The sequence below is a fragment of the Lutra lutra genome, chromosome 18, assembly GCF_902655055.1.
Source record: "Lutra lutra chromosome 18, mLutLut1.2, whole genome shotgun sequence".
Taxonomy (NCBI): domain Eukaryota; kingdom Metazoa; phylum Chordata; class Mammalia; order Carnivora; family Mustelidae; genus Lutra; species Lutra lutra.
Window position 1 is genome coordinate 22,848,760 of NC_062295.1, and position 24,726 is coordinate 22,873,485.

Genomic DNA, 24,726 nt, shown 5'->3' on the forward strand with positions numbered 1-24,726 from the left:
GGAGAGAGTTGGAAAGTAAAGACGCCCGCACCGAGGTGGTCAGGACATTATATGACTTAGGAGGGAGGGAGGAATGGGTACATCAATCAATATAATGCAAATCTGACATTTGGTCGAAGACAGAAGAAGCAGAGATAAGGCACACGCAGCAGCGGGAGGATCCCAGGAAACGCCTCAGGAAAGGGTGGTCTTTGAGCTAATTCTGGAACTGGAAAGGATTCCTTTTACTGAAAAAGCCGTGCTGCAGAAGAAGCATCCCTAAGAGTGGAAAACAGTGTGAGCCGTGGTGCTGAAGCGGGAACGTGTATGGTTTTCAGGCCAGGGAGAAATCCAGTTTGACTAGAGCAAGAGGTTCATCTAGAAAATGACTCCAGAAAGATAGATTCGGATCAAACTGAGTAGGGCCTCGGAAGTTGGTCAAGGAATTTGGACTTTATTTGGTACCTAATGGGAGGAATTAAGTTCTAATCAGGGGCGCCTGGGTGGCTCCATCGTGAAGCGTCTGTCTTCGGCACAGGTCATGATCCCAGGGTCTTGGAATCGAGCCCCGTATGGGGCTCTTGGCTCAGTGGGGAGCCTGCTTCTCCCTCTCTCTCTGCATGCTTGTGATCTCTTTCTCTCTGTGTGAAATAAATAAATAAAAGCTTTTAAAAAAAAAAAAAAAGGACTTTCTAATCAATTAGCCAAGGTAGAATACACTGAATCTAAATTTAAAATAAATAAATAAATAATAAATTTCTAATCAGAAACATTGTAATAGATACTGCTGTTTTGCCCCGTCAACGCTTTCTGGGGCTAGCACCCCGATTTTCCATGAAAAACCAGCCCTCTCCCCGCCTAGTTCATGTCACACAGGTAGAGATGACTGAACCCCCTATTCAGCACTGATTGGTTTAGGGATTTGTAATAACCAATGGGAGTCAAATCTGGAGTTTTAGTGACAAGGAGACAGAGACAGAGTTAAGCTTTTCCCCCTCCTGGAGCCAGCTGGACCTTGATGTGTACCCCAAAATTTTTCAGTAAGCCCATGAATTTCCTCTCTGGTTTAACTCGGTTTGAGCTGGGTGTTTGACCTCTTGCTTCTGAAAGATTCCTACTTAATACAAACCCCATAAGGGCGGAAGAAAGGAGAGTAGTCCATACCATGGTATATGGGACAATACAATAGTGAAAGCAAAACGAAATGAGGAATCCCAAAGAAACATAAGACAAACCCCAAATCCAAACCAAGGGACATTCTATAAAATAACTGGCTTGTAATCCTCCAAAGTGTCAAGGTCATGAAAGACCAAAAAAAACAAAACTATAGGTTAACCCTACTGAGGTTATGTCTTGATTTTAATAATTGCACTGTTAATTTAAAACGTTAACATTGGGGCGCCTGGGTGGCTCAGTGAGCTAAATCCTCTGCCTTCGGCGCGGGCCATGATCCCAGGGTGCTGGGATTGAGCCCTGCACGTGACTCTCTGCTCCGCAGAGAACCTGCTTCCCCTTCTCTCTGTCTCTGCCTGCCTCTCTCTGTCAAATAAAATAAATAAAATATTAAAAAAAAAATAAAGGGGCGCCTGGGTGGCTCAGTGGGTTAAGCCGCTGCCTTCAGCTCAGGTCATGATCCCAGGTCCTGGGTTCAAGCCCCACATCGGGCTTTCTGCTCAGCAGGGAGCCTGCTTCCTCCTCTCTCTCTGCCTGCCTCTCTGCCTACTTGTGATTTCTCTCTGTCAAATAAATAAATAAAATCTTTAAAAACAAAATAAAAAAATAAAAAAATAAAATAAAATAGGGGCCCCTGGGTGGCTCAGTGGGTTAAGCCTCTGCCTTCAGCTCAGGTCATGATCTCTCAGGGTCCTGGGATGGAGACCTGCATCAGGCTCTCTGCTCAGCGGGGAGCCTGCTTCCCCCTCTCTCTGCCTGTCTCTCTGCCTACTTGTGATCTCTCTCTCTGTGTCAAATAAATAAATAAAATAAAATAAAAAATAAAAAATAAAAAAATAAAATAAAACATTAACATTTAGGGAGCGTTGATGAAGGGATATACAGAAATTCTTTGAAACATTTTTGCAACTTTTTTTTTTTTTAAGATTTTATTTATTTATTTGACAGAGAGAGATCACTAGCAGGCAGAGAGGCAGGCAGAGAGACAGGAGGAAGCAGGTTCCCTGCTGAGCAGAGAGCCCGATGCGGGACTCGATCCCAGGACTCCGAGATCATGACCTGAGCCGAAGGCAGCGGCTTAACCCACTGAGCCACCCAGGCGCCCCACATTTTTGCAACTTTTTGGTAAATTCTGAAATTATCTAAAAAGTTAAAAAGGAAAAAAATTAAAATACACAGTTAGGTTTTGCGCCACAGTAGCGATGATGGCCCTAGGAACTATGATGGTAACAAAATGGCAAGGAGTTGGCTGGACAAACAAGACACGACAGAGTCCGATGCTGGGACCAGTGGTGTAAATGCAGCAAGCAGTATGGAAGACAAACAGGTTCGAAATAACAAGGACAAATTTCACTGGATGTGAAAGCCTCCGTGAGCCTCCAGGTGAAGCTGTCTGGCAAACGTTGAAACTTTGCAAAGGGAGCTAAAGAGAAAGGCACTAGCTCTGGGCAGAGATTCCATAAAGGAAACAGATGGGGGCGCCTGGGTGGCTCAGTGGGTTAAGCATCTGCCTTCAGCTCAGGTCATGATCCCAGGGTCCTGGGATGGAGCCGCATCTGGCTCTCTGCTCAGCGGGGAGCCTGCTTCCCTCTCACTCTCTGCCTGCCTCTTTGCCTACTTGTGATCTCTCTTTCTCTCTGTCAAATAAATAAATAAGTATCTTTAAAAAAAAAAAAAAGGAAACAGCTGGTACCACCGGAGTATGATGTAACCAAGGGTGACGCCCTAGAGAAAGGACTCCAGTGGGGCGGGCCATGCTGACCTCAAAGATTTCTGAGGAGTTGCGGAGCCTGGATTGGCTCAATCGGTTGAAAGTCTGACTCTTGGTTTTGGCTCAGGCCATGATCTCAGGGTGGTGATCTCAGGGTTGTGAGATTGAGCCCCGGGTAGGTTCTTTCCCTCTCCTGCTCCCCCATGCCCTCGCACATGGGCTCTCTCTCTCTAATTCATTAATTAATTAAACAAATTGAATAAAGATTTCAGAGAAGGGATCATCTGCAGAATGGTTATGCCAGAGGAGAGATGTCTGAGTAGAGCTCATCTCTAAGACAGGAAGAAGTGATGAAAACAACAACGACAAAAAACTACATCAGAGAGTTTTTTGGGGTTTAAAAAAAAACAGTCAGTTCTTAAATCTTCATAAATTATTGTTTTTTTAAAAGATTTTATTTATTTATTTGACAGAGAGATCACAAGTAGGCAGAGAGGCAAGCAGAGAGAGAGAGGAAGCAGGCTCCCCCACCCAGGCACCCCCATAAATTATTTTTTAAAAAGATTTTATTTATGGGGCGCCTGGGTGGCTCAGTGGGTTAAAGCCTCTGCCTTCGGCTCAGGTCATGATCCCAGGGTCCTGGGATTGAGCCCCGCATCGGGCTCTCCGCTCGACGGGGAGCCTGCTTCCTCTCTCTCTCTCTCTGCCTGCCTGTCTGCCTACTTGTGATCTCTCTCTGTCAAATAAATAAATAATTTTTTTTAAAAAGATTTTATTTATTTATTTTTGAGAGAGAGAGAGAAAGAACATGAGCAGGGGGCTGGTGCCAGAGGGAGAAGCAGACTCCCCACTGAGCAGGGAACCTGACAAGGGACTCGACCCCAGGATCCCGGGACCACAACGCCAGCCAAAGCAGGCTCCCCATAAATGATTAAAAGCTTTCCGACCCGTGTTCCTGCACATTTGCTGCCTTCTCAGGTTGTGCTGACCGGTTGAAGCTGCTGAAATGGGAATGCTCCCTTGTGCTCTTCAAACCTTACGCACTTATTACCCTGGGCAAACTACCCATTGGCCTCTCTTGTGACCTCGACGTCACAGATAAGAACTGGGTTAAGCCTTAGTCCGGGTAGATCCAGAGGACAGAACTAAGCCAATGGCAGCCAATTAGAAAAACTCTAACAGCGCAGTGAGCTGTGAGGAGAAAAGTATTCTGAAAGCTCCTTCCAACTCAGTAGTTCACTAAGCTTTTGGATTTTTTTTTCTGTTAAATGTTCATAGCATTTACTTCATATGGCTGCTGTGAGGATGACGGGCGACAAAGTACATAAAAGTGCCTGACGCAGAAGAGCTGTTCTGCCTTTATTTGTCGAGTATCAGACCGCGAAATAGACCAAGAAATCCCAAGGAAGTACCAGCCTCAGCCACTAGAGGGGGTCCGCATCACACTCCCTTTGAAACAGACAGACGCAGATTGACGTGGGAGGCACCACTCCACCCCGACGCGCCACCAGCCTTTCCTCTGCCGGGAAACTCGGTCCGCTCAGAAAACCTGGCTCCATGCTGAACTCCACGGTGCTTTCTCTGAGTCAGTATATTCTCCCACAGTTGCAAAATGATCTGGCAAAAGTCCCTCAAAGGCTTTTACTGCTTACTGAGTAACATCCAAACTCCCTGGGCCTCCCTCAATCTGGCCCCAAGCTGCCCCTCCCGCCTGAACTCCCTTTAATCCTTTATCCTGCAGCAGCGCCGGGCAAGCATGCTCTGTCTCTATGCCGGGACTCACGCTGCTCCTCCTTCTTGATGCCTTCCCTCTCTGCCGACCTTCCCAGACCCTACTGCTTTCTCCATCATGCAAATGCTATCTCCTCCTTAACTCTCTTCTCACTTCTCTAAGAAAGAGTGATCTCGGGGCGCCTGGGTGGCTCAGTGGGTTAAAGCCTCTGCCTTTGGCTCAGGTCATGATCCCAGAGTCCTGGGATCAAGCCCCGCATTGGGCTCTCTGCTCAGCGGGAAGCCTGCTTCTCTTCCTCTCTCTCTGCCTACGTGTGATCTCTGTCTGTCAAATAAATAAAATCTTTAAAAAGAAAGAAAGAAAGAAAGAGTGATCTCACGAACCCTGAGCTCACCCACCACACAGGACATCCATTTATCTTGTATTACATTGATTTATTCAATGTACACGTGCATCTTTTCATTCAAATAGATTAGAAACTCCATGGGTAGAGACCTCCATGGGTAGAGACCAGAGGGTCATCTGTCCAGGGTAACGGAGTGAGTAAGTGGTAAAGACAGGATTCTAACCCAGGAAATCCAGAGAGCTCTTACTCTTACCCACTAATTCACAACCACAGAGTAATCTTTCATCAGCCACAGTGCCTAGCTCAGAGCTTTGCACACAGTTCTACTTGACAGCTTATCAAATGAGTAACTAAAAACAAAACAAAACAAAAAAAACGAAACCAAAAACCTCAAGCATTGATCTAATTAGCATCTTTTAAACCTCCACTGACTTGTAGGCTATTGGGAACCAGCAGCAACTCGGTCTCATTAATCTGCATTAGAGTGCCTGGTTGTAGATCTAATTATGAGTAATTTCAGAATCATAATTACTGTTCCATTTGGTCTCTTGATCTGTAATACATATAAGGATCCACTCCTAGCTTCTAATGGATTAAAAAAAACAAAAACAAGCAAACAAAAAAAAAACCCCCAAAAAAGAAAACGTAATTACTTACTGAAGCCTGGTAGGTATGTTTTGTGAAGCTTCCAGCTCACATCTTCTCTGTGAAGTGAGGAGGATGGACTGATGGTCTCGGAGGGCCCTTTCTTCAGTGGCTAACAGTCTATGAATCTGGGAGAATGAATGGAATTACAAAGAGCCTCTGCCTCTGTGTCAGAAGATATCATTTTGAGTGTCAACTCCCCAACACAGGTTCCCCATCTGTAAAATTTGATTCATCTAGTCAAAAGTCTGAATGTCTGAATGCCAGGTACAAGGGGGATACAGTAATGAGCAAGATAGATGCGGCCCCTGCTTATTCTGCTAAGAAAATCCGATGACACCTATAACGGGTTGTCCTACGTAAAAAACTCAGTGGATCCAAGCATAGTGTAAACTACGAGGTCTAGTACCCAATCAAAAGATGATGATCTTGCCAGGATTCCAGTTATGCCAAGTCCACGACAACAAAAACGTTACCTATTTGGCTGTTTTGGAGAAAAGCCTGATAGTGTATTTTAGCCAAACCTAGTCAACCCTGCAGGCAGCTTTCCCACCTTTCTGGGGCAGTTCCACGGAAAGGTGGGCGGAGGTTATCTGTCCTCACTTCCGGCACTGTCCAGTTGCTGGCGGAGGTCAAGTCCCTAGCCCAGCCTTGCAGGCTCTGTCAGAAAGCCATGAGGCTGGGGGTCTGGACCCGTGGGTTCTCCAGCTCTTAGTCACCAGCCCCGGCTCAGGCTTCATTCACTGTCCTCATCTGTGAAAGGCAAGCCACTTGGGTAAAGAGGCCATCTCCCACGCCACTAGGAAATACCGACGGGACCGCTTTATCATCGGGCCGGGCCTGGCTCAGGGCGGCCACACCCCAGTGGGCTGCTGAGGGTTCCTTTGGGGTTCCACGTGGAGCCCCGGGACCACAACTCGGGCTGCAGCAGAGCCGGGGGCCCAGCCAGATGACTCTGTCCTGGTCCCCACTCTCGCACACACTTGCTGGGTGGCTCTGGGGAAGGTCACCGAGCGGCCCTGCCGGCTGTTCTGCATTCGACGGGAGGGCTTGGACCGTCTCCCGACCGCCCTGGAAGCCCCTAGGCTGCCTGGAGCAGACGGGGCGGGCGGGATACCGGGCACCACGACTGCAACAGCAGAGGGTGAACCGGGAGCGCGCGGGCGCAGGTCACGTGGCGGGCGCGGGGGCGCGCGGGGGCGGGGCCTGGTGCGCACCGCTCCGCTGCCGGCGGGGCGGGCGGAAGGGGCGGGGCCTCGGGCGGGGCCGCCGAGGGGGGGAGGCGGGCGGGCTGGAGGGGAGGAGTGGAGATGGCGGCGGCGGCGGCGGCTCAGGGGGGCGGGGGCGGGGAGCCCCGGGGAGCTGATGGGGTCGGCCCGGGGGTCTCGGGGGAGGTGGAGGTAGTGAAGGGGCAGCCGTTCGACGTGGGCCCACGCTACACGGAGCTGCATTACATCGGCGAGGGCGCGTACGGCATGGTCAGGGTGAGGGGGCGTTCCGGAGGAGAGGGCTGGGGGTGGGGGGGCCGGGAGAGATGATGAGTGCCTTCTGGGCAGGGGAGACTTTCCAGTGCCCTGAGGAGGCGGGGGCTTCACGGGACTGGGGGCGTTCCACGGAGGGGGCCTTGGGGTGCTTTCTGGAGGAGCGGCGCCTCGTACGTTCTAAGGGAGGGGGCTTGGAGGCCCGAGAAGCGACCATTCTGTAAAGCCGGGAGGGACATCTAAGTGTCTGCGTGGGAGCTGAGGGGCCCTTAGGGACCTTAGGAACACGGGATGAGGCAGAGACACTGAGTATTCTTAGGGAGGTGATACCCTTAGTGAGAACCGAGTGAAGGACCCTACTCTGGGGAGAGGATGCCTTGGATTCTCCCAGTGAGGCCTGCCAAGGAGTTTAGGAGAGAAGAGCAGAGCTCAGGGCTGGGCAGGGTAGGGCAGGGCTTTGGGCCTGGTGCCAGGGGCCCAGTGAGCCATGAGGGGTCCAGGAATGTGTCCTTGCAACTTTTAGGAGGGGTCTGTGAGCTCTCTCTCATGCCCACTGTGTGCTCTGGGCCTTTGTTCATCTGAGAACAGCTCTCTTGCCCAGGTGCCTCACCCTCACACCGGTGTCCACCTCATCCCTCCTATCCTGTCCCTCCTCAATGTGTCTGCCTCACTGTACCTCCTCCATTCACCTCCCACTCCCTGGACCTGTTTTGGGTTGAGAGAGCCCATCCTGGAGAGGGGAGGCTGAGAGGTCAGGGCAACTAGAATGGACAGGGTTGAGGAGAGGGGAAGTCAGTGAGCGGTCAGTCTCTTCCTCTGTTTGTGAAGTCACTGAAGGGCCGCCTGGCCCAGCTTTCTCCCTGGAGATCCCAGGCCTTCACAGCAGGAAGGAACCAGCATTGTTTATGACTTGGCCAGAGTCCTCTACTGCTCCCTCCCCTCCCTGCTCAGGCCTGGGTGGGGCCACCAGGCCTGGACTCCCCCCCTGCCCCCCCCATGTAAGGCCACACCAACATCTCCTCTCTGGCCCTCTCAGCTCAGCTTACGACCACGTGCGCAAGATTCGCGTGGCCATCAAGAAAATCAGCCCCTTCGAGCATCAGACCTACTGCCAGCGCACACTGCGAGAGATCCAGATCTTACTGCGCTTCCGCCACGAGAACGTCATTGGCATTCGGGATATTCTGCGGGCACCCACCCTGGAAGCCATGAGGGATGTGTATCCTTCACCTTGGCCAGATGACTGGCCAGGCATGGCCTCAGAGCTGGGCTGGGAGAGAGCGCTGGCTTGCTTTCTGTTTCCTTCTTCCCTGCCACACTCCAAAACAAACTCAGTAAATGAAACTTTCCAGCAGGAAAGAGACCACAGGGTGTAAGAGGGCTGGGAGGCCCGAGGTGAATCCTGGCTTGGTGAATCCTAGCCTGTGGCAGCCAGGCCATGTGCCCTTGGGCGAGTCTGTTCTCTGTGCTGTGCCTCATTTGGGGGGAGGGTGGGGAGGGGTTCTATGGGACCTTTGTCTTTTGACATCTGCAGTTCTGTGACATGACCCGGCCTCTGCCCACAGTCCCTTGTTTAACAGACGATGATTCTTTCCTCTCCGGGTCCCCAGACTGGAAGGAAGGCAGAGAGGAAGAAGACTGCCCATTTCCGAGGGCCTACCATGAGTGAGGGCCAGCGAATGCCAAGTGCTTTGGCATTTCTTATTCTCTCTCCCAGCTGCTGTAGGAGATCGGTCTCACCAGCTCCATTTCAAAGATGAGGACACTGAGGCTCAGTAAGCCTGAACTCATTGGCTGCTGTGGCTGCCTCCTCTCACCTTCCCCCAGATGAGAACTGTCCTTTCTTTGACACTTCCTGCTTAGGGCCTCCCCCCCCCCCCCCCCCCCCCCCCCCCCCCCCCCCCCCCCCCCCGTCACCTGTGGACTTGCACTTTGCCCAGGGAGGGACAGCCTTTGTCGCCCTCCCCCCACCTCCCACCCTTTGTCGCCCTCCCCCCACCTCCCACCCGACACTGCTTCCCTAGCTGGGCTGGTCGTCGACTTCCTGCCAGGCCCTGTTGTCAGTGGCTTTTAGCACCCATTATCTCTCCCCACCCGAGGCAGTCCCAGTTCTCCACCCAGATGTGGGGATTTGTGCAGCACGGTCTGCGAGCCCCCACCGCAGGCTGTGGGCAGGAAATCTCCACACTCGCCCCCAGCTCACCATGGGACCTTAAGCGAGTCACTGCATCTCGCTGGGCCTCCTCTCCTCTAAAACAAGCAGGATTGGTCCAGACTCTTCAGAAGGCCCTTTCCGGGGCTGATTCTAAAAGACGGTCCAGATGCACCATTTCAGAGACCCAGCAAATGGCATTTATTTACTTACTTACTCACTTACTTAACGTATGTTTAATCTTTGTTTTCTCCTAAAATACAAAAGGACATTTACTCCTCCATCTTCTGATGTGTGGCCAAGCCCTCTTGAAGGAGGAGCGTGCTGTTGGGAGTTCTCTCCTCATTTGTCTTGCCCAAAGCATCCCCATAAGGCAGGCGTTTATTTTTAAGCAAACATTTATTGCATGCCAGATGGCGTTCGCACTATCTCATTGAACCCTCTCCGCAGCCGTGTGGCTCAGGCATTTCTAACAGCAACACTAGTCCGTGTTTGCTGAGCACTTAAAAGGTGCCAAGCCCTGGGCCAGGCTGGCTGACATAACGGGTCATCTCACCGAATCTTCAGGACTGCTCTCTAAAGAACCATGCTTTCCCCTGCTCTCCGCATGGGGCAGTGGAGGTGTAGACAGGTTCAGGTCCTAAGGCCAGTGAGCAGTGATTGGCAGGGGAGGGGGCGGCTCAGACAGCAGCAGAATAAACCCCAGAGCTGTTGCTTTTAACTGTGAAGCTCTCTTGCCTCCTACAGTTTTCCCAGTAGGGAAACTGAGGCCACAGAACTGAAGTACTTTCATTCAGTGCCACCACCCGAGGTGTGGCATAAGCCCTGAGCCCAGGGGCTGAGTCTGGGCCATGTACAGTCATGGGACGGGCTGGCAGATCCATGGAGTCTCAGGGGCAGCGGCTGGAAGGGGGCGTGGAGGCTAGCCCACCAGAGCCTGTTCTTCTTAACCAAGTGCCCCCCACGCCCCCCCCCCCGGGGGTCTCGGGTGCCACCCTCAGCTACATTGTGCAGGACCTGATGGAGACCGACCTCTACAAACTGCTCAAAAGCCAGCAGCTGAGCAACGACCATATCTGCTACTTCCTCTACCAGATCCTACGGGGCCTTAAGTATATCCACTCGGCCAACGTGCTCCACCGGGATTTAAAGCCCTCTAACCTGCTCATCAACACCACCTGCGACCTTAAGGTCAGAGCACTGGGTGCCTGTCCCCTCCTCCCAGGGGTCCGGGGCTTCCAGGTGACCGGGAGTCCCCTTGAGTAGAACCTCACGAGCAAAGGGAACAGTGCAGGCTGAGACGTGGCAATAGGACTGCTTGGGCCCTGGGGCTTGGGCAGCGACCTTAGTAGCCTGGGTTGGCTTCCAGATCTGCGATTTTGGACTGGCCCGGATTGCCGATCCCGAGCACGACCACACTGGCTTCCTGACAGAGTATGTGGCCACACGCTGGTACCGAGCTCCAGAAATCATGCTTAACTCTAAGGTAGGGGGACCACCCACACCTGAAGGGAAGGGGCGAGGTCCCAGGCAGCCCTGGAGCCACCTCTGAGCCAGGCATGACCCCCAGGATCCAGGCCTTGTCACAAGACTCCAGCTGTTAGGCTCTGGAAGGAGGCCGAGCATTAGGTCCTCCAGGCCTCTGCCCTCTTCCTTCCTGCTGGTTTTGAGTCTAGATGGAGTAGTGGCTTCGCCCAGACAGCAGGGCCCTGTTGAGGCCGGCCCAGGAGCCCACTGCTTTCTCCTCCTCCCCAGGGCTACACCAAGTCCATCGACATCTGGTCTGTGGGCTGCATTCTGGCTGAGATGCTCTCCAACCGGCCCATCTTCCCTGGCAAGCACTACCTGGACCAGCTCAACCACATTCTGGGTGAGGGGAGGCCTGGCCAGCTATGTGGCGGGGGAGACTAGTGGGAGGTGAGGTTTCTTTAGAACCCTCCTATGGAACCCCTCCAGCATCTCACAGGATTTCAGTGAGACACAGACACAAACCCCCTTCGATAGATAGGAGACAGCAAGGCTACACTGCACACTTTGAAGGGCTCACATCAGGATTTGAACCCGGGGCTGCCCACATCCAGACCCCTTGCATCACAATAGTACAGGCTGGGCTATAACGGTCAGGGCTCAGAGCTCATCGGTGCGGACTCTCGGTCTGGGTCCCTCCCGTTCCTGGACCAGAGAGGAGGGCTCTCACCAAAGCCCCTGCCTTACCCACAGGTATCCTGGGCTCCCCATCCCAGGAGGACTTGAACTGTATCATCAACATGAAGGCCCGGAACTACCTGCAGTCTCTGCCCTCCAAGACCAAGGTGGCCTGGGCCAAGCTTTTCCCCAAGTCAGACTCCAAAGGTGAGCAAGACACGGGGGCTGGTACCGGATAAAAGCTCGGGGCGGAAGAGGGCCCATGCGCCAAGCCACTGCCTCAATAGACAGGACCCCGGGCACGAGAAGTGAAGTGAGTTCCTCCGCTTGGAACTCCACTGGGAGTTCCTCTGGCCTTCTCTCTGACCCCTGACTCCTGCCCTTCCCTAGCCCTTGACCTGCTAGACCGGATGTTGACCTTCAACCCCAACAAACGAATCACAGTGGAAGAAGCCCTGGCTCACCCCTACTTGGAGCAGTACTACGACCCAAGTGATGAGGTGGGCCGGCCGTCAGCAGGGGGCGCTGGCGGGGGGAAGGGGGGCGGCCTTGGGTCCTGGCCTGAGTCTGACCTCTGCCACCCCAGCCAGTGGCCGAGGAGCCTTTCACCTTCGACATGGAGCTGGATGACCTACCCAAGGAGCGGCTGAAGGAGCTCATCTTCCAGGAGACAGCCCGCTTCCAGCCTGGGGCGCTGGAAGCCCCCTAATCTGGACAGACACTTCTGTTCCCGGGGGCCTGGTGAGTGCTCCCCACTGCCCATGCACGGGTTCACCCCGATACCAGTGTGCCCAACACACCCCCGTACAGTCACTGGCTTGTTCACGTCCACGAGGCAGGTGCATGGTGGCAGCAGACAGGCTAGAGCCTGCCCAGGCCACAGCTGTGGGCCCTTGGTTCTTCACATCCTCTTCCTCTCCCCACCCTGAAAGTCCCCCACCTGGCTGCACCTCTTCATCCTCCAGGCCCTGTGGCCAGAGGTCCCTGAGGGTCCCTCTCCCCGATCTGAAGACCAGAGCCAGGTTTTGGCTCCCCAGTGTGGGCAGAGAGGGAGGTGGGGCAGTAACTGCTCTGGGAGGAGCCAGCAGTCCCCAGCCTGACCCAGATGCCAAGTTCCCTCGCACCTTGTGCCCGGGTCAGTGGTTCGCACACCCGCCCACACAGCTTTCCTTCCTCTAGTCTCTGTTCTGTCCTCCCGGCCAGCTACAGCCCAATGAAAGGAAGGCAGAGACATTCCTGCGCTCCAGCTCCAGCCCTGACACTTAGTACGACCCGTGCAACATTGTGCAAGACTGCTCGGCTCTCTGTGCCTCAGTTTCCTGGGGAGAGCCCTGAGGACGAGAGCAGACACAGAGCCCTAAGCACTGTTGTCAGGGGTTTATATGTATTAACTCTTTGCATTCTCCAGCTGTCCCCTGAGGTAGGCACTGAGACCCCCCCCCACAACATGTACACTTAAGGGAAGACAAGGCTTGTCCTGGGCATTCATGAGGAGGAGATGACGGAGGCAGAGGTCAGGGCTCTGGCAAGCTCTCTGGTGGCGCTGACGGTTCTTTCCCACCTGCCCTTTTGTTTAGGCCTTGCCTGCCCCTCTCCTGCCGGACTGTTAGGAAACGGACCCCGTGCCCCCCCGACCCCCCCGGCGCCCTGGGCAGGGCAGAGGGTGCGCCCGGCCACCTTCCCCGGCTTCGCTCTGGCCTCCTGCTTCAGGCCGGCCGAGGCTCCCTGTGCCCCACCTCCCCTCCCAGGACCTGAGGGGCTTGGGTGGCTCCGAAGCAGATTGCCCTCTGCTGCTTGCCTTCGTCTACCCCCGCTATCACAGTCTCCGGTAGTTCTGGAATGGAAGGGATCTGGCCACCCCGGGACCTACTGAAGGTCCCTGGTTGGTGGGGGAGGGATAGGGGATACTAGGTAGGGACTCAGGGCAGCCCTAACCCATGAACACCCCACCCCATTTTCCCTGAAGGAATATTCCTAAGGCTCAAGGGCTAGTGCCCCTGAGGAGCAGGGCCCAGGCCTAAAGCCCCTCCCCCAAAGCCCCCCTGTCTAACACCCCTGCTGCCTCTGTGTGTGGGTGACCAGAAGTGGAGCGGGGACACGAGGAGAGCCCGGCGCCCTCACCCACCCCTGCGCCTGTATCTAATATATAAATATAGAGATGTGATTATGATGGCCATGGCTCCGTCTGTGTCCGCCGACGCCCCCACCATGACCGTTGCTTTGAGGACTGCCGCACCTGCCTGGCCACTTCCCAGCTGTGTGGTTTTACACACTTCTGGTGACCATTGGCTCCCAAGCTGGCCAGTGTTGAAGATGGGATTGTCAGGAGCGCCACACTCCTGGACAGCGTGGGGTCCATTTTGCCCTTAGTCACTGTCCTCTCCCCTCCCTAAGGGCTTCCCGTCGAACTGGCTGGGGGTGATTCGGGGGTGACTCAGGGACATCCTCCACACCCCCGGATTCTCTGGAAATGGCTTGGGCAGCCTGTCATATACCCCAGCCACAAGCCCCTGTGGCGGGGAGGGGGAAGCCTGTAGCAGCCCCAGGGGCAGTGGGGGCCTTGTTTCCCCGCAGTGTGGCCCAGGGGAAGCAGGGGTGCCGGGAGCTGGGAAGGGTCTCAAGGTGGGAGAGCCAGAGCTGCCGGAAGCTTCTCCTCCTGCCTCTCCCCGCATCCCTAGCCGAGCCCTGCAGCCTGGCCCCAGGCCAGGAGCAGGCTCAGCAGGTCCCAGGGGTGTGGTGGCGACCGGTGGCGGAGCCAGCCTAGCCCGCCAGACAGTCCGCGGAGGTAGTACAGTCCATCAGGAACAGCGGCGTTCACGCGGCGGGAGCCCCGAGAGGCAGCGTGGCCATGAGCTCTGTGCTGTATTATGCCCTGCCCGCCCTGGGTAGCTATGTCATGCTCTCCATCTTCTTCCTGCGCCGGCCTCGCCTGCTGCACACACCCTGGGCGCCAGCCTTCCTGCCGCGCCTGGGGGCCCACCGAGCAGGTGAGCTGGGCACAGGGAGAAAGAGAGGATGGTGATGGCGGCCACGCGGGTGGAGTCGGGAAGCAAGGTGCCAGGCTGGACGGTAGTGGGAGAGGTCCGGGACGGCAGGCTGTTACAGAGGCAGAGCCTGAGGGAGGAGGAGAGCAGGGTGGCAGGGCGGGATGTGGAAGGGGGAAGAAGAGGCAGGGGGTGCAGGGAGAGGAGGGAGGCCCCTGGGACCCACCCAGTTGCCCCACACAGGATCGGGAGAGCGGCTGGAGCACACCTTGGAGGCCATGGAGAAGTGAGTGTGTGCACCTGCCACCCAGGCTGCCCAGTGAGGTGGGCCCAGTGGTGCACTGTGTGACACCAGGGGCACCACTCCGTGGTCCAAGTGACTGGGGCCCCCTGGAGGTGTGCAGCGCAGAGCCTGCACGTCCCGCAGTGAATTCTGCCCCACACTGCCTTCCACCTCCCCACCGCCCTGTGGGCTGGCCTGCCCCTTTCCCTGGGCCTCCCTCCCCCGCACTGACCTTCACTCCCATAGCTCCATGGCCCAGCGTTCCGACTTCCTGGAGCTCGACTGCCAGCTGACCCGGGATGGTGTGGTCGTGGTGTCACACGATGAGAACCTGTCTCGCCAATCAGGCGTGAATAGGGACGTGAGCAGCCTGAACTTTGAGGTGGGCCTCGCCCTAGCCCCACTACTGTACTCAGAGAGCCACCATGCCTCCACACGTGCCTTCTGGTGACTTCCCCCCTGTTCTTCCCAGGAGCTGCCCCTCTACAAGGAGGAGCTGGAGGTTTACTTCTCACCAGGTGAGAGCGTGACCTTACCAAGGGGTGTCATGGCCTCGGCCTCCTGCCCTCTCTTCTCGGGGACTCTGACTCTTCTGCTGGGTTCCCACCCCACCCCACCCCACCCATCCCCTTCTGACCCCTCCTGCACAACCCACCTAGGCCACTTTGCACACGGAACAGACCGGCACATGATGAGTCTAGAGGATGTGTTCCAGAGGTTCCCTCGGTTGCCCATGAGTGTCGAGATCAAATCGGTAAATGAAGAGCTCATTAACAAGGTGAGGCTGCAGACAGGGGTGGCCGAGGGCTTGGGGCTGGAGAGAAGCCTGACTCCCTTTCATCTCTTCCTCCTCCTCTTCCTCATCTTCGCAGGTAGCGGGCCTGGTGAGGCACTTTGACCGCAATGAAATCACCATCTGGGCCTCAGAGAAGAGCTCGGTCATGAGGAAGTGCAGGGCTGCCGTGAGTCCCTGCGCCTTCGCTGCTCCAGCGGCCCCTCCTCCCAAGAGCTGGAGGCTCCGGGGGCCTAGGCTGGACAGGTCTGGGGTGTTGTGGAGGAACTGGCCCTGAGCAGGGTCTCAAAGGGGAAGATTTGGAAAGGAGAGGTGCTGGGGAAAGTGTGAGCAAAGGCGTGCTGGTGGGAAATAGTGGGGGGGGCGGGGAGTGTAGGGTGCCGGTGCAGTTAGGCCTAAACACTGGGCCAAGCTCACACTTTTTTTTTTTTTTAAAGATTTTATTTATTTATTTGACAGACAGAGATCACAGGTAGGCAGAGAGGCAGGCAGAGAGAGGAAGGGAAGCAGGCTCTCTGCTCAGCGGGGAGCCTGATGTGGGGCTCGATCCCAGGACCCTGGGATCATGACCTGAGCCGAAGGCAGAGGCTTTAACCCGCTGAGCCACCCAGGCGCCCCCAAGCTCACACTTTTGATCCTGCGGGCACTAGAGCTTCCTGAATGCCCAGCACTGTTCCCCCCTGGAGCCTGAGGCTCCCGTCTGCTTTCCCAGAACAGACTGACCCCCCTCCCACTTCTCCTTGCCTCCTAGAACCCTGAGATGCCGTTTGCCTTCACGATAAGCCGAGGATTGTGGTTGGTGCTGGTGTATTATCTGGGGTTACTGCCCTTCGTCCACATCCCGGAGAGGTTTTTCATCTGCTTCCTGCCCACCATCATCAATAGGTACTCCCAGTGTCCCAGTTTCCCTTCTGCATCTCCCCTCCACCCCGGTCCCCCAGATGCTTCTGTCCTCAGATAAAGACCCCCCCTCCCACCTCAGGCCTCATGACGCAGGGTCCCCAGCTCCCTGGCCATCCTCAGGGATGAACCCCAGGGTCCTCTGAAGACTGGTTCTCAGTGAGCATTCAGGAATACCAAGGGGGGGCGGGGGGGGTCACAAACCCCCTGAAAACTCTATGTGAATGTGTGTTGAGGTGGAAGGAGTCTTAGGACAAAGTATTCACTTATTCATCCAACAAATTTTTGTTGAATGTCTACTCTGTTCTAGGTGCAGTTACACTAGTAAATAAGATGTGGGTGGGGTAAGGCCCCCCTGAGCTTACAGTCTGGCTGGGAGACAAATATTAACCAATTATAGTATCGGTCTGTGATTCTCGAAAGGAAAAGCAAGCTTCCTCCTGCTGGGGGACCAGGGTTAACAAAGTAACAGCTGGGTAAAGTCCCGCCATTTGGAGACTTTGCCAGCTCTTAAGCCTGCGCCCCCCCGTCCCCCGCCTTTCTGAGAACTCTGTGGCAGCTCTGAATGCTTCCTTCTCCCCTTTGCTGGCCTGAGGGAGGCTCCCAGCCAGCCCCCACAATCCTTTGCTACAAAGACATCATTAGACCACAGGTCTTGGTCTACGTAACTTTTATACTGGGTTTGCAAAGTGTCTTCCCATCCTTTAGTTGATTAGAGCTTTACTTTGCAGCAACCCAGAAGTTAGAGGAATCATGACCCCCACAGTACCCACGGAGAATCTGAAGCTCAAGGAGACTCTGTAATTTGCCCCCAGCCACACAGCTGGAAGTGCAGGACCCGAGGTTGCCTGGGTCCCACTCCAGAGCCTGCGCTGGCTCGTTACATAAAGGGTCTCCACAGTCATCCCTGAAGTGGGCTGATCAGGGCAGGTAGCGGACGCCTTGAGCATTGTCTGGCCATGGGAAGCCAGCGGGCCCAGTCAGGGGACCTTCAGACTGTGCAGCCAGCTTGAGACTCAAGCTACGTTCTGGCCTTGGCCCTAGGGCCACCACCACTGGGCTGTGACACCTTGGGCAGGTTCCTTCAGCTCCCCCAGACTCAGTTTCCACTTCTGTAAAACGGCCAGGAGGGGGCGCTTGCAAAGTATGGAGGCACAGACATGGGAGTAGACTCTCACGGATCAACGAGGGACCTGTTCTCTGGGGCACCTGCAAAGTGGTGCCAGGGTAACCCTGGTCAGGGGTCACTACCACCCCACCCCTGCGACAGAGTGAAATGCAGGGGACTGACCATGACACCACCTCTCTGCAGGACCTACTTCCCATTTTCCCGCCGTGGGCTGAACAAACTGGCAGCTGTGGTTTCCAAATGGTGAGGGGGTGAGAATGCTGGGTGGCGTGTCCCTATGGAGACCTCCCACTGCCCTGCCTGGTCCCCTCTCGTCATGGCCTCCACCTCCCTCTCCCTACCAGGTTAATCATGAGGAAGAGTCTGATCCAGCATCTGGAACAGCGAGGAGTGCAGGTGAGGCTGGAAGGCCAACCCCTTAGCAAGTGGGTGGTTCACATCCCGGTCACAGTTCTGCCACCAAATAACCGGTCACCTGGAAGTCTTAGTCTCTTGATCTGTGAAGTGGGGGTAATGGTGTATTTTACTAGTACCTCCTAATGGTTTGGTAAGTGCGAGCCATTATCATCATGATGATGGTGGTGGTGTATTGAACCTACTGTCCCGATTCTTGATGAGAGGGGGAGCGGGGCTGGGGAAGGACCCAGAAGGGCAAAACCAGCTTGGCCTGCTCCCCGCCCCTCCCCTGGGCAGCCACTTTGACCAGGTCACTGAATTAGCAGACCTTTGTTGAGAATGCGCTATGTTGCAGGCCCTCCCCTCCCAGGGAGCTTACCATCAAATCAGGGGCAGAGGAAGGAAGTGAGGCAGACAATTGCAGGGCACCGAGTGGACAGAAAGGAAACAGCGCTGTGGTCAGTAAGGTCAAAGGAGGCCTTCCGGAAGAAGTGAGGAGCTGGCTCACAGGGAGAGGAGAGGGAGAGCATCTCCAGCAAGAAGCTGAGCATGTGGGAGAGCTGGGAGAAGCCAGAGGCCAGGGCCATCGGAGGCACCGAGAGGGGTTCCAGCAGGCTGCAGTGTGAAGGCTGGGGAAGGCAGCGAAGGGTGTGGCAGGTGGCCTGGGAGCATCATCAACAAGGAAGGGACGCTTCTGAGGGCCTGAAACAGGGGAGAGGCCTGATCCAGTTGGGTGACCCCATTAAGGGTCACTCTGGCCACCATGTGGCAAAGCAGAGCCTCAGGAGGCAGGTGCTATCACTGCCAGGTGTCGGGTGTAGGTGGCAAGCGGGGGGACAGGTGGGGGAGTTGGCAGACAGGCCGGGACTCCACTGCCACGGGAGGGTGATTAGCACCCCCTCCCCCGTGACTCCGAAGTTTGCCCCATCATTCCCATCTGTCACGTTAAGAAACCGAGCAGTCCGGTGACTTGCCCAGGGTACAGATACCATCTGTTCCCACCTCCGTGCCCACAAGAGCGGACTCGGGCGACAGGGAAGACACCGAGCAGCAACTAATTGGGGCAGGCTGGGAGATGCGGGCGTGCTGGTGGATGTGCCGCAGCCAGCTTTGCAGCAGAGAGAAAGAGGGGGCTTGGGTTTGAGCAATAGATGACTTCCCTAGAGCAAGGTGCACGTGCTCTCACCTTGCCCAGTTTCCGGCAGCCAGCGTGAAATCACTGAGCAGAGTTTGGGTGGTATTTCCACCTGACATGCTCAACAGACGCGAGTAACCTCCAGAGGTACGTACCTACCAGTACGTAATGGTAACGTGCAGTAAAATAATTAGGAAGGAAAGAGTTTGGAGTATTTATTACCTTCGTTTTTAAGATCATTATTGAATTACAAGTTTATAGAATTTAGTATTTCATAATGGCTGTGTTTAATAACCAGCTTGCAAAATTCCTGGCGGTCTCACAATCCACCCCAGCGTCCCAGTGCCGGGAGCTCCCCACAGAGGAGAGCTCCCCCACCATCAGATGCAAGGGGAAGTTCCAGGTAAACTGTGTCAAACTGTGAGCCCCTCCGTCCCACCCAGGTGATCTTTTGGTGCCTTAATGAAGAGTCCGATTTTGAAGCAGCCTATGGCCTGGGGGCCACCGGCGTCATCACCGATTACCCCACAGCCCTGAGGCGCTACCTGGACAACCACAGAGGAGCTGCCCAGACCTCGGAGGCCCTCACCCTCTCCTCTGTGTCTCTTCCCCAATAAATGTCGTCTTCAGAGTCACGTCTTGGTGTTTGGGGGGCACAGGTGGGAGGAGATCCTAGCCCACTGCAAGATGGCAACTGAGGGCCAAAGAGGCCAGCCGAGTGCCAGAATTTGGGGCCTGACCCACCAGCCTGACCCACTGGTTCCACTGCATTCCAGACCCAGAGTAATGCCACCACACCCTGTGCCAATCTGGCCTCCACTCTCCTCAGGAATGTCCCTTGCAGGAAGGAGCAAGACCTCCTGTCCCTTCAGAGCCATGGGTTCCATTCTCCTGAGGCCATGAAGAACCCCAGGCACACAGCAAGGGACTTCATCTGGGCCTGCGGACCTCCTCACCAGGCTGCGGAAGGTAGACATGGCCTCAGAGGCTGAGTCCTTGGTGCCTGGCTCCTGCCTCATCCGGTCCAGCCTTCCACTCCTGGGTCTAAGCCAAAAGCGGCCCCAACCTCCTCAGCCCTCTCCAGCCCTAGTACCTTATTCACTGACCAAATCGCATTTGTTGACTGCTCTAGGCCAGGCAGCATCCTGGGGCCATGGCAGGGAGTAAGAGGAGTCTAGTAGGGTAGATGCCTGGTAAACTAACCGAGCCTGCAGAGGCAAGGACATCAAAGAAGGCTTCCTCGATGGGAGGATGCTCGACAGTAGGAACTGGCTTGCTCCGAGGCTCTGGCTCCCAGAGGCCTAGCGCAGATGGGCACCGTTAGCTCTTCTGTTCTGAGAGCCTTTCCCCAGTGCCTTTTGCTAGGGCGAAGACCGTGGAATCTGACCAAAGTGAATCCCAACTTTGCCCCTTCCCAGCTGCTGGACCTCTTTGACCTCCGCTCCCCCGGAAAATGGGAACAATAGCGAAAGCTGCCTCATAGGGTCGCTGCGGGGATTAAGAGAGGGGCACGGGCGGTGGTTAAACGCGGATAATTACGGCTATTATTTCCCCGGGGGCGCGCGTCCGGACACCATTCCCCTCCTAACCCCGCGCCGGGTCTCGCACCGCAGAGCCGAGCCCCTTCGAAGACCGCGGGAGGCCGGACGCGCCACCGGACCCAGCCCGCCCGGCCGACCTGCTGGGTTGCGGGGCCGCAGCCGCATTTCCGGGTGGGCCGGAGCGGGGAGCAGGGGGAAGGGCAGGCCCGGCCTGCGCTGGCCGCTGTGTGACGCGCCCCCTCATTTGCATGCGGCGCGCCGATTGGCCACGGCGACCGCCGGGGACCAGCGGCCGGCCCCCTCCCCCTCCCGCCGCAGCGGCGGCAGCAGCTGGTCTCGGTGTAAACAAGTCGCGGCGGCTGCGAACCCGGGCCGGGGGGGACGGCGCCCACCAGGAGCGCCCCCCACTCCCAGGCCAGGCCACCCCGGCGGACCGGGCCCCCGCGCGCCCAGGCGAGGTGAGGCCCGCATCATCAGGGCTGCGCGTCGCCCCGAGCCCCCGCCCCGCCAGTGAGGACTGTCCCCTTCCCCCGGCGCCCGTCCCCCCACCCCAGCGCCCCAGGTGAGCCCTGGGGTCTCAGGTAAGGCTCCGCGATGCAGGTAAGAGCTCCTCAACACAGACAAGGCCTCAGCGCCCCCCCCCCAGGTAAGAGCCCCTCCCCTCCTAGGTGACACCCTCCACCTTCAGTGAGGGCCTCTGCCTTCTCCAGGTGAGGGACCCTCTTCCCAGGTGAACTCCCTGTACCTCGAGTGGAGCCGCGTCACCCCCACCCTACCCCCGCCCTTGGCAGTTCAGGTGAGGTCCTAAGGACCATCCAGTTCTTAACCCCTCCATACTTTACCCCTAAACCAGAACCGACAGCTCATCCACTCTGAAGCCCCTTCCTCCAGCTTCAGCTGTCAGGTCAGCAGGGGTGAGGCCGGAAGTAGATGGGTGACTCACCTCAGGCTCCTCCAAGCCTCAGTTTCCCCATGATGCAACTTGAGGCCTCCTCAGTGAGTCAAGACTGAGCCCGCTCTGGCCCCCGGAGAAGCTGCTGGCTCTGGGGAGAGGAGACAGCAGCCAAGTGTGACAGAGCATCCCCATGGCCCTGGGTGTGCCTGCAAGTGCGTGGCCCAGGTCCTGACAGCCCACTCACTCCCTCCCTGGCAGGCACTGGGCTCCCTCTGCTCCCCGTGGGCTGCTCCCCGCGTGGGGCCACTGCCCTCGGCCCCCGCCATGGTGCGGATTTCAAAGCCCAAGACGTTTCAGGCCTACTTGGATGATTGTCACCGGAGGTATAGCTGTGCCCACTGCCGCGCTCACCTGGCCAACCACGACGACCTCATCTCCAAGGTAACCAGGTCACCATTGGGGCTAGAATGAGAGACTAGAAGGGCTACCTGGCAGCTCTCCACCAATGGCCCTGACTCCCTTCCTTTCTCCTTCCCACCCTTTAGTCTTTCCAGGGCAGTCAGGGGCGTGCCTACCTCTTCAACTCTGTGTGAGTATTCGGTTCCCCTTCTTTCTTTCCGTGACCTCTGTTGGGACCTGTGACCCCCGGCATCATGCTGAGACTCCCAGAGTCCCCTGATTCCAGTTGGAAGATGCTATCACCCTTCTCTTGGATGCTAAGGACAGACACAGTTGGATACAAGCTGGGGGGGGGGGGGCTTTGTGATGGCGGGACCCTCCCTGGGACTCCCCCCATGTCCCTGCAGGGTGAACGTGGGCTGCGGGCCAGCCGAGGAGCGGGTGCTGCTGACAGGCCTCCATGCTGTCGCTGATATCCACTGCGAGAACTGCAAGACAACTTTGGGCTGGAAATATGTGAGTCCATGACCTCTGACCCCAGGCTCCCCTTGACCCAACCTCCCATCACCTCTTCTTCGCAAGCAGTCACACAGTAATCTTTCAGAACCCACAGGCCCAGCTCCCACAAGTCAGGCTGTCTTTTCATCCCCTGACCATGCTCTGTTCTGTCACATCCTGCAAGGGCTTTTAGAATTTTTCTCTCCACCCATCCCTCTCCTCACAGACACACCCATGCCCATTTTACAGATGAGGCCATTATCCGAGTGACCATTTATTGAGGGCTTATGGACCATGCACTGTTGTGTGTGCCTGGCACACTTTCTCATTCCATCATTACAACAATTCTGTAGGTAGGGTCTGTTGTTAACTCCACTTTACAGAAGCAGAGAAGGCCCAGAGATGTTAAGTAACTTTCTCAAGGTCACACAGCTGTAAGGAACAGCATAGGGACCAGAATCCTGGTGGTGTGTTTGTTTTTAACTCCACATCCTTGATGGCCAGCTTCCACTGCCATTCAGAGGTTCAGGGAAGTTGCCCAGGACCCCACAGCAACATGGAGCTTGGGTCCATGAGCCTCCTTTTCACTACCCTCATTGCCACAGCTGTTGTCCAGGGTCTAATTTCACTACCCTGCGTTTCATTTCCTTATCTGGCAGTGGAGGAAAAGGCCACAACCTGGCCCAAAATTGTTATGGGGATCAGATTAGATGCAGCAGAAGAAGACGGTCTTGGGAAATGGCAAGGGCCAGGACTCCTCAGGCACTACTCGGAGCTGCAGGCCCTCTGTGGGGTGGATGTCCCAGGTGGAGGCAGTTCACCTAACCTGAGTTCACCCTTGGCCTAGCCACAGATTTGCTCTGTGCCCCCAGATGGATGTCTCGACCTCTCTGGACCACTGACAGATAAAGAGATGGCCCAATCCAGGGGTCAAAAACTCAAGGGCTTGCATGTCTAAGCAAGTATGCAGGCTTGCATACTTTGGGTTTGCAAAAGGGGCAACATAGTTTTGGGGAGGGAGGGGGCAGTCCATGGCAAAGTGTAGTGAACCCGGCCCACCTGTATTTTAGTATTTCAAAGTCATTTTTTCTAAACTCTGCTGGCCAAACAAAACACATGCATAGGTCAAAACTGGCCTTTAGGGGCGCCTGGGTGGCTCAGTGGGTTAAGCCGCTGCCTTTGGCTCAGGTCATGATCTCGGAGTCCTGGGATCGAGTCCCGCATCGGGCTCTCTGCTCAGCAGGGAGCCTGCTTCCCTTCCTCTCTCTCTGCCTGCTTGTGATCTCTCTGTCAAATTAAAAAAAAAAAAAAAAAAAAAAAAAAAAAAAAACTGGCCTTTAGCTACCAGTCTGTAATCCCTGGACCTTTTAAAAACTTCCATAGTCTCTCTGTTGGAACCGACATTAGTACTTAAAAACTACCAGTAATTCACAAAGTTCAGTCTGTCCCATTAGTGAGAGACTGGCTCTGTCAGTTACTAGCTCTGTGTCTTGTGGCCAGGTGGTTTGGCTTCTCTGCATGACAGTTTCATCATATGTAAAATGGGGCCAGTCATACCTGCTCCTCAACCCTGATCGCTTTTGGTAAAGCCCTTGCTCCAGAGATGACTTCCTCTCCCCTCTTTCCAGGAACAGGCCTTCGAGAGCAGCCAGAAGTACAAAGAGGGGAAGTACATCATTGAACTCAACCACATGATCAAAGACAACGGCTGGGACTGACCCCTGCTCCTGCCGCATGTGGCTCGAGCCCGGCCTGGCCGCCAGGGGGCGCCACTGGCTTCCCTCCACGAGAAGGGAGCTCTGGACCCTCAGGGCCCCTGCAGAGGAAGGATCCAGCTCCTGTACATATATTTTATTGCATGCACTGTGACCTTGGGGGGCGATCAGAAGGTGGAAGACACCCCCGCACCTCCCTGCGATCTGGCTGGCTTGGATCTCGTTTTTAACCCCTTCGTGCCCCGCCTGCCCTATAGATATGGCCTATGTGCTGCTCCCCCAGCCCCAGTGCACCGTCTGCCCTGTGAACTCCTCCCACCGGGCCCCTCTTACCCCACTCCTGTCTGTTCCCCTCGTTCTGTAGCGTTTGTACATAATAAAACAATGGAGTGGAGACAGCCCCAGGCTCACGTGGAATCCTGGAACAGGGGACTCAAATGCAGATTCCTGCCTCTATAGACATGTTCTTTTCTGGGCCCCACATGGCATGGGGTAGGCACTGCGGTCAAAGCCGTGAGTCTGCGCTCCGGGGGCTCAGCCATCTGAGGCTGTGGGACCGATCCCACAGCCCCGGAGCTTCCCAACCCCACTAGGCCTACTGAGGCCTTGACCTCGGCTGATCAGCGCCTCCTCAGCTTTAGCGTTTTGCCGCCGCCTAGAGGCAAGCTCTCCTGGGAGGCGAACGCGCCACCAG

General features: G+C 55.8%; 3 protein-coding genes across 7 annotated transcripts; all 3 read left to right on the plus strand.

The window, feature by feature from the left end:
- Window positions 1-6,863: 6,863 nt before the first annotated feature.
- Window positions 6,864-20,740, plus strand: MAPK3 (mitogen-activated protein kinase 3). 3 transcript variants are annotated; one of them, XM_047712723.1, is made up of 9 exons: window positions 6,864-7,069; window positions 8,104-8,286; window positions 10,221-10,410; window positions 10,589-10,705; window positions 10,975-11,089; window positions 11,440-11,571; window positions 11,755-11,864; window positions 11,951-12,105; window positions 20,730-20,740. In XM_047712723.1, the coding sequence occupies exons 1-8, from the start codon at window positions 6,897-6,899 to the stop codon at window positions 12,071-12,073; spliced, it is 1,143 nt and encodes a 380-aa protein (XP_047568679.1). In that variant the 5' UTR covers window positions 6,864-6,896; the 3' UTR covers window positions 12,074-12,105; window positions 20,730-20,740. The 3 variants fall into 3 exon arrangements, with proteins under 3 accessions (XP_047568679.1, XP_047568678.1, XP_047568677.1); XM_047712722.1 differs by lacking the exon at window positions 20,730-20,740 and adding an exon at window positions 13,521-13,653; XM_047712721.1 differs by lacking the exon at window positions 20,730-20,740 and adding an exon at window positions 12,942-13,507.
- GDPD3 (glycerophosphodiester phosphodiesterase domain containing 3) lies at window positions 14,213-19,615 on the plus strand. Of its 2 annotated transcripts, XM_047712724.1 has the most exons (10): window positions 14,213-14,351; window positions 14,592-14,634; window positions 14,878-15,013; window positions 15,104-15,149; window positions 15,291-15,409; window positions 15,504-15,593; window positions 16,176-16,309; window positions 17,637-17,696; window positions 17,798-17,849; window positions 19,428-19,615. In XM_047712724.1, the coding sequence occupies exons 1-10, from the start codon at window positions 14,213-14,215 to the stop codon at window positions 19,599-19,601; spliced, it is 993 nt and encodes a 330-aa protein (XP_047568680.1). In that variant the 3' UTR covers window positions 19,602-19,615. The 2 variants fall into 2 exon arrangements, with proteins under 2 accessions (XP_047568680.1, XP_047568681.1); XM_047712725.1 differs by lacking the exon at window positions 14,592-14,634 and having other exon boundaries at window positions 14,227-14,351.
- A 12-nt stretch (window positions 20,741-20,752) lies between the features above and the next one.
- On the plus strand, window positions 20,753-24,431 carry YPEL3 (yippee like 3). 2 transcript variants are annotated; one of them, XM_047712733.1, is made up of 5 exons: window positions 20,753-20,983; window positions 21,679-21,861; window positions 21,966-22,009; window positions 22,227-22,335; window positions 23,946-24,431. In XM_047712733.1, exons 1-5 carry the CDS (start codon window positions 20,774-20,776, stop codon window positions 24,033-24,035), a joined length of 636 nt encoding a protein of 211 aa, XP_047568689.1. In that variant the 5' UTR covers window positions 20,753-20,773; the 3' UTR covers window positions 24,036-24,431. The 2 variants fall into 2 exon arrangements, with proteins under 2 accessions (XP_047568689.1, XP_047568690.1); XM_047712734.1 differs by lacking the exon at window positions 20,753-20,983 and adding an exon at window positions 21,421-21,521.
- Window positions 24,432-24,726: the final 295 nt, after the last annotated feature.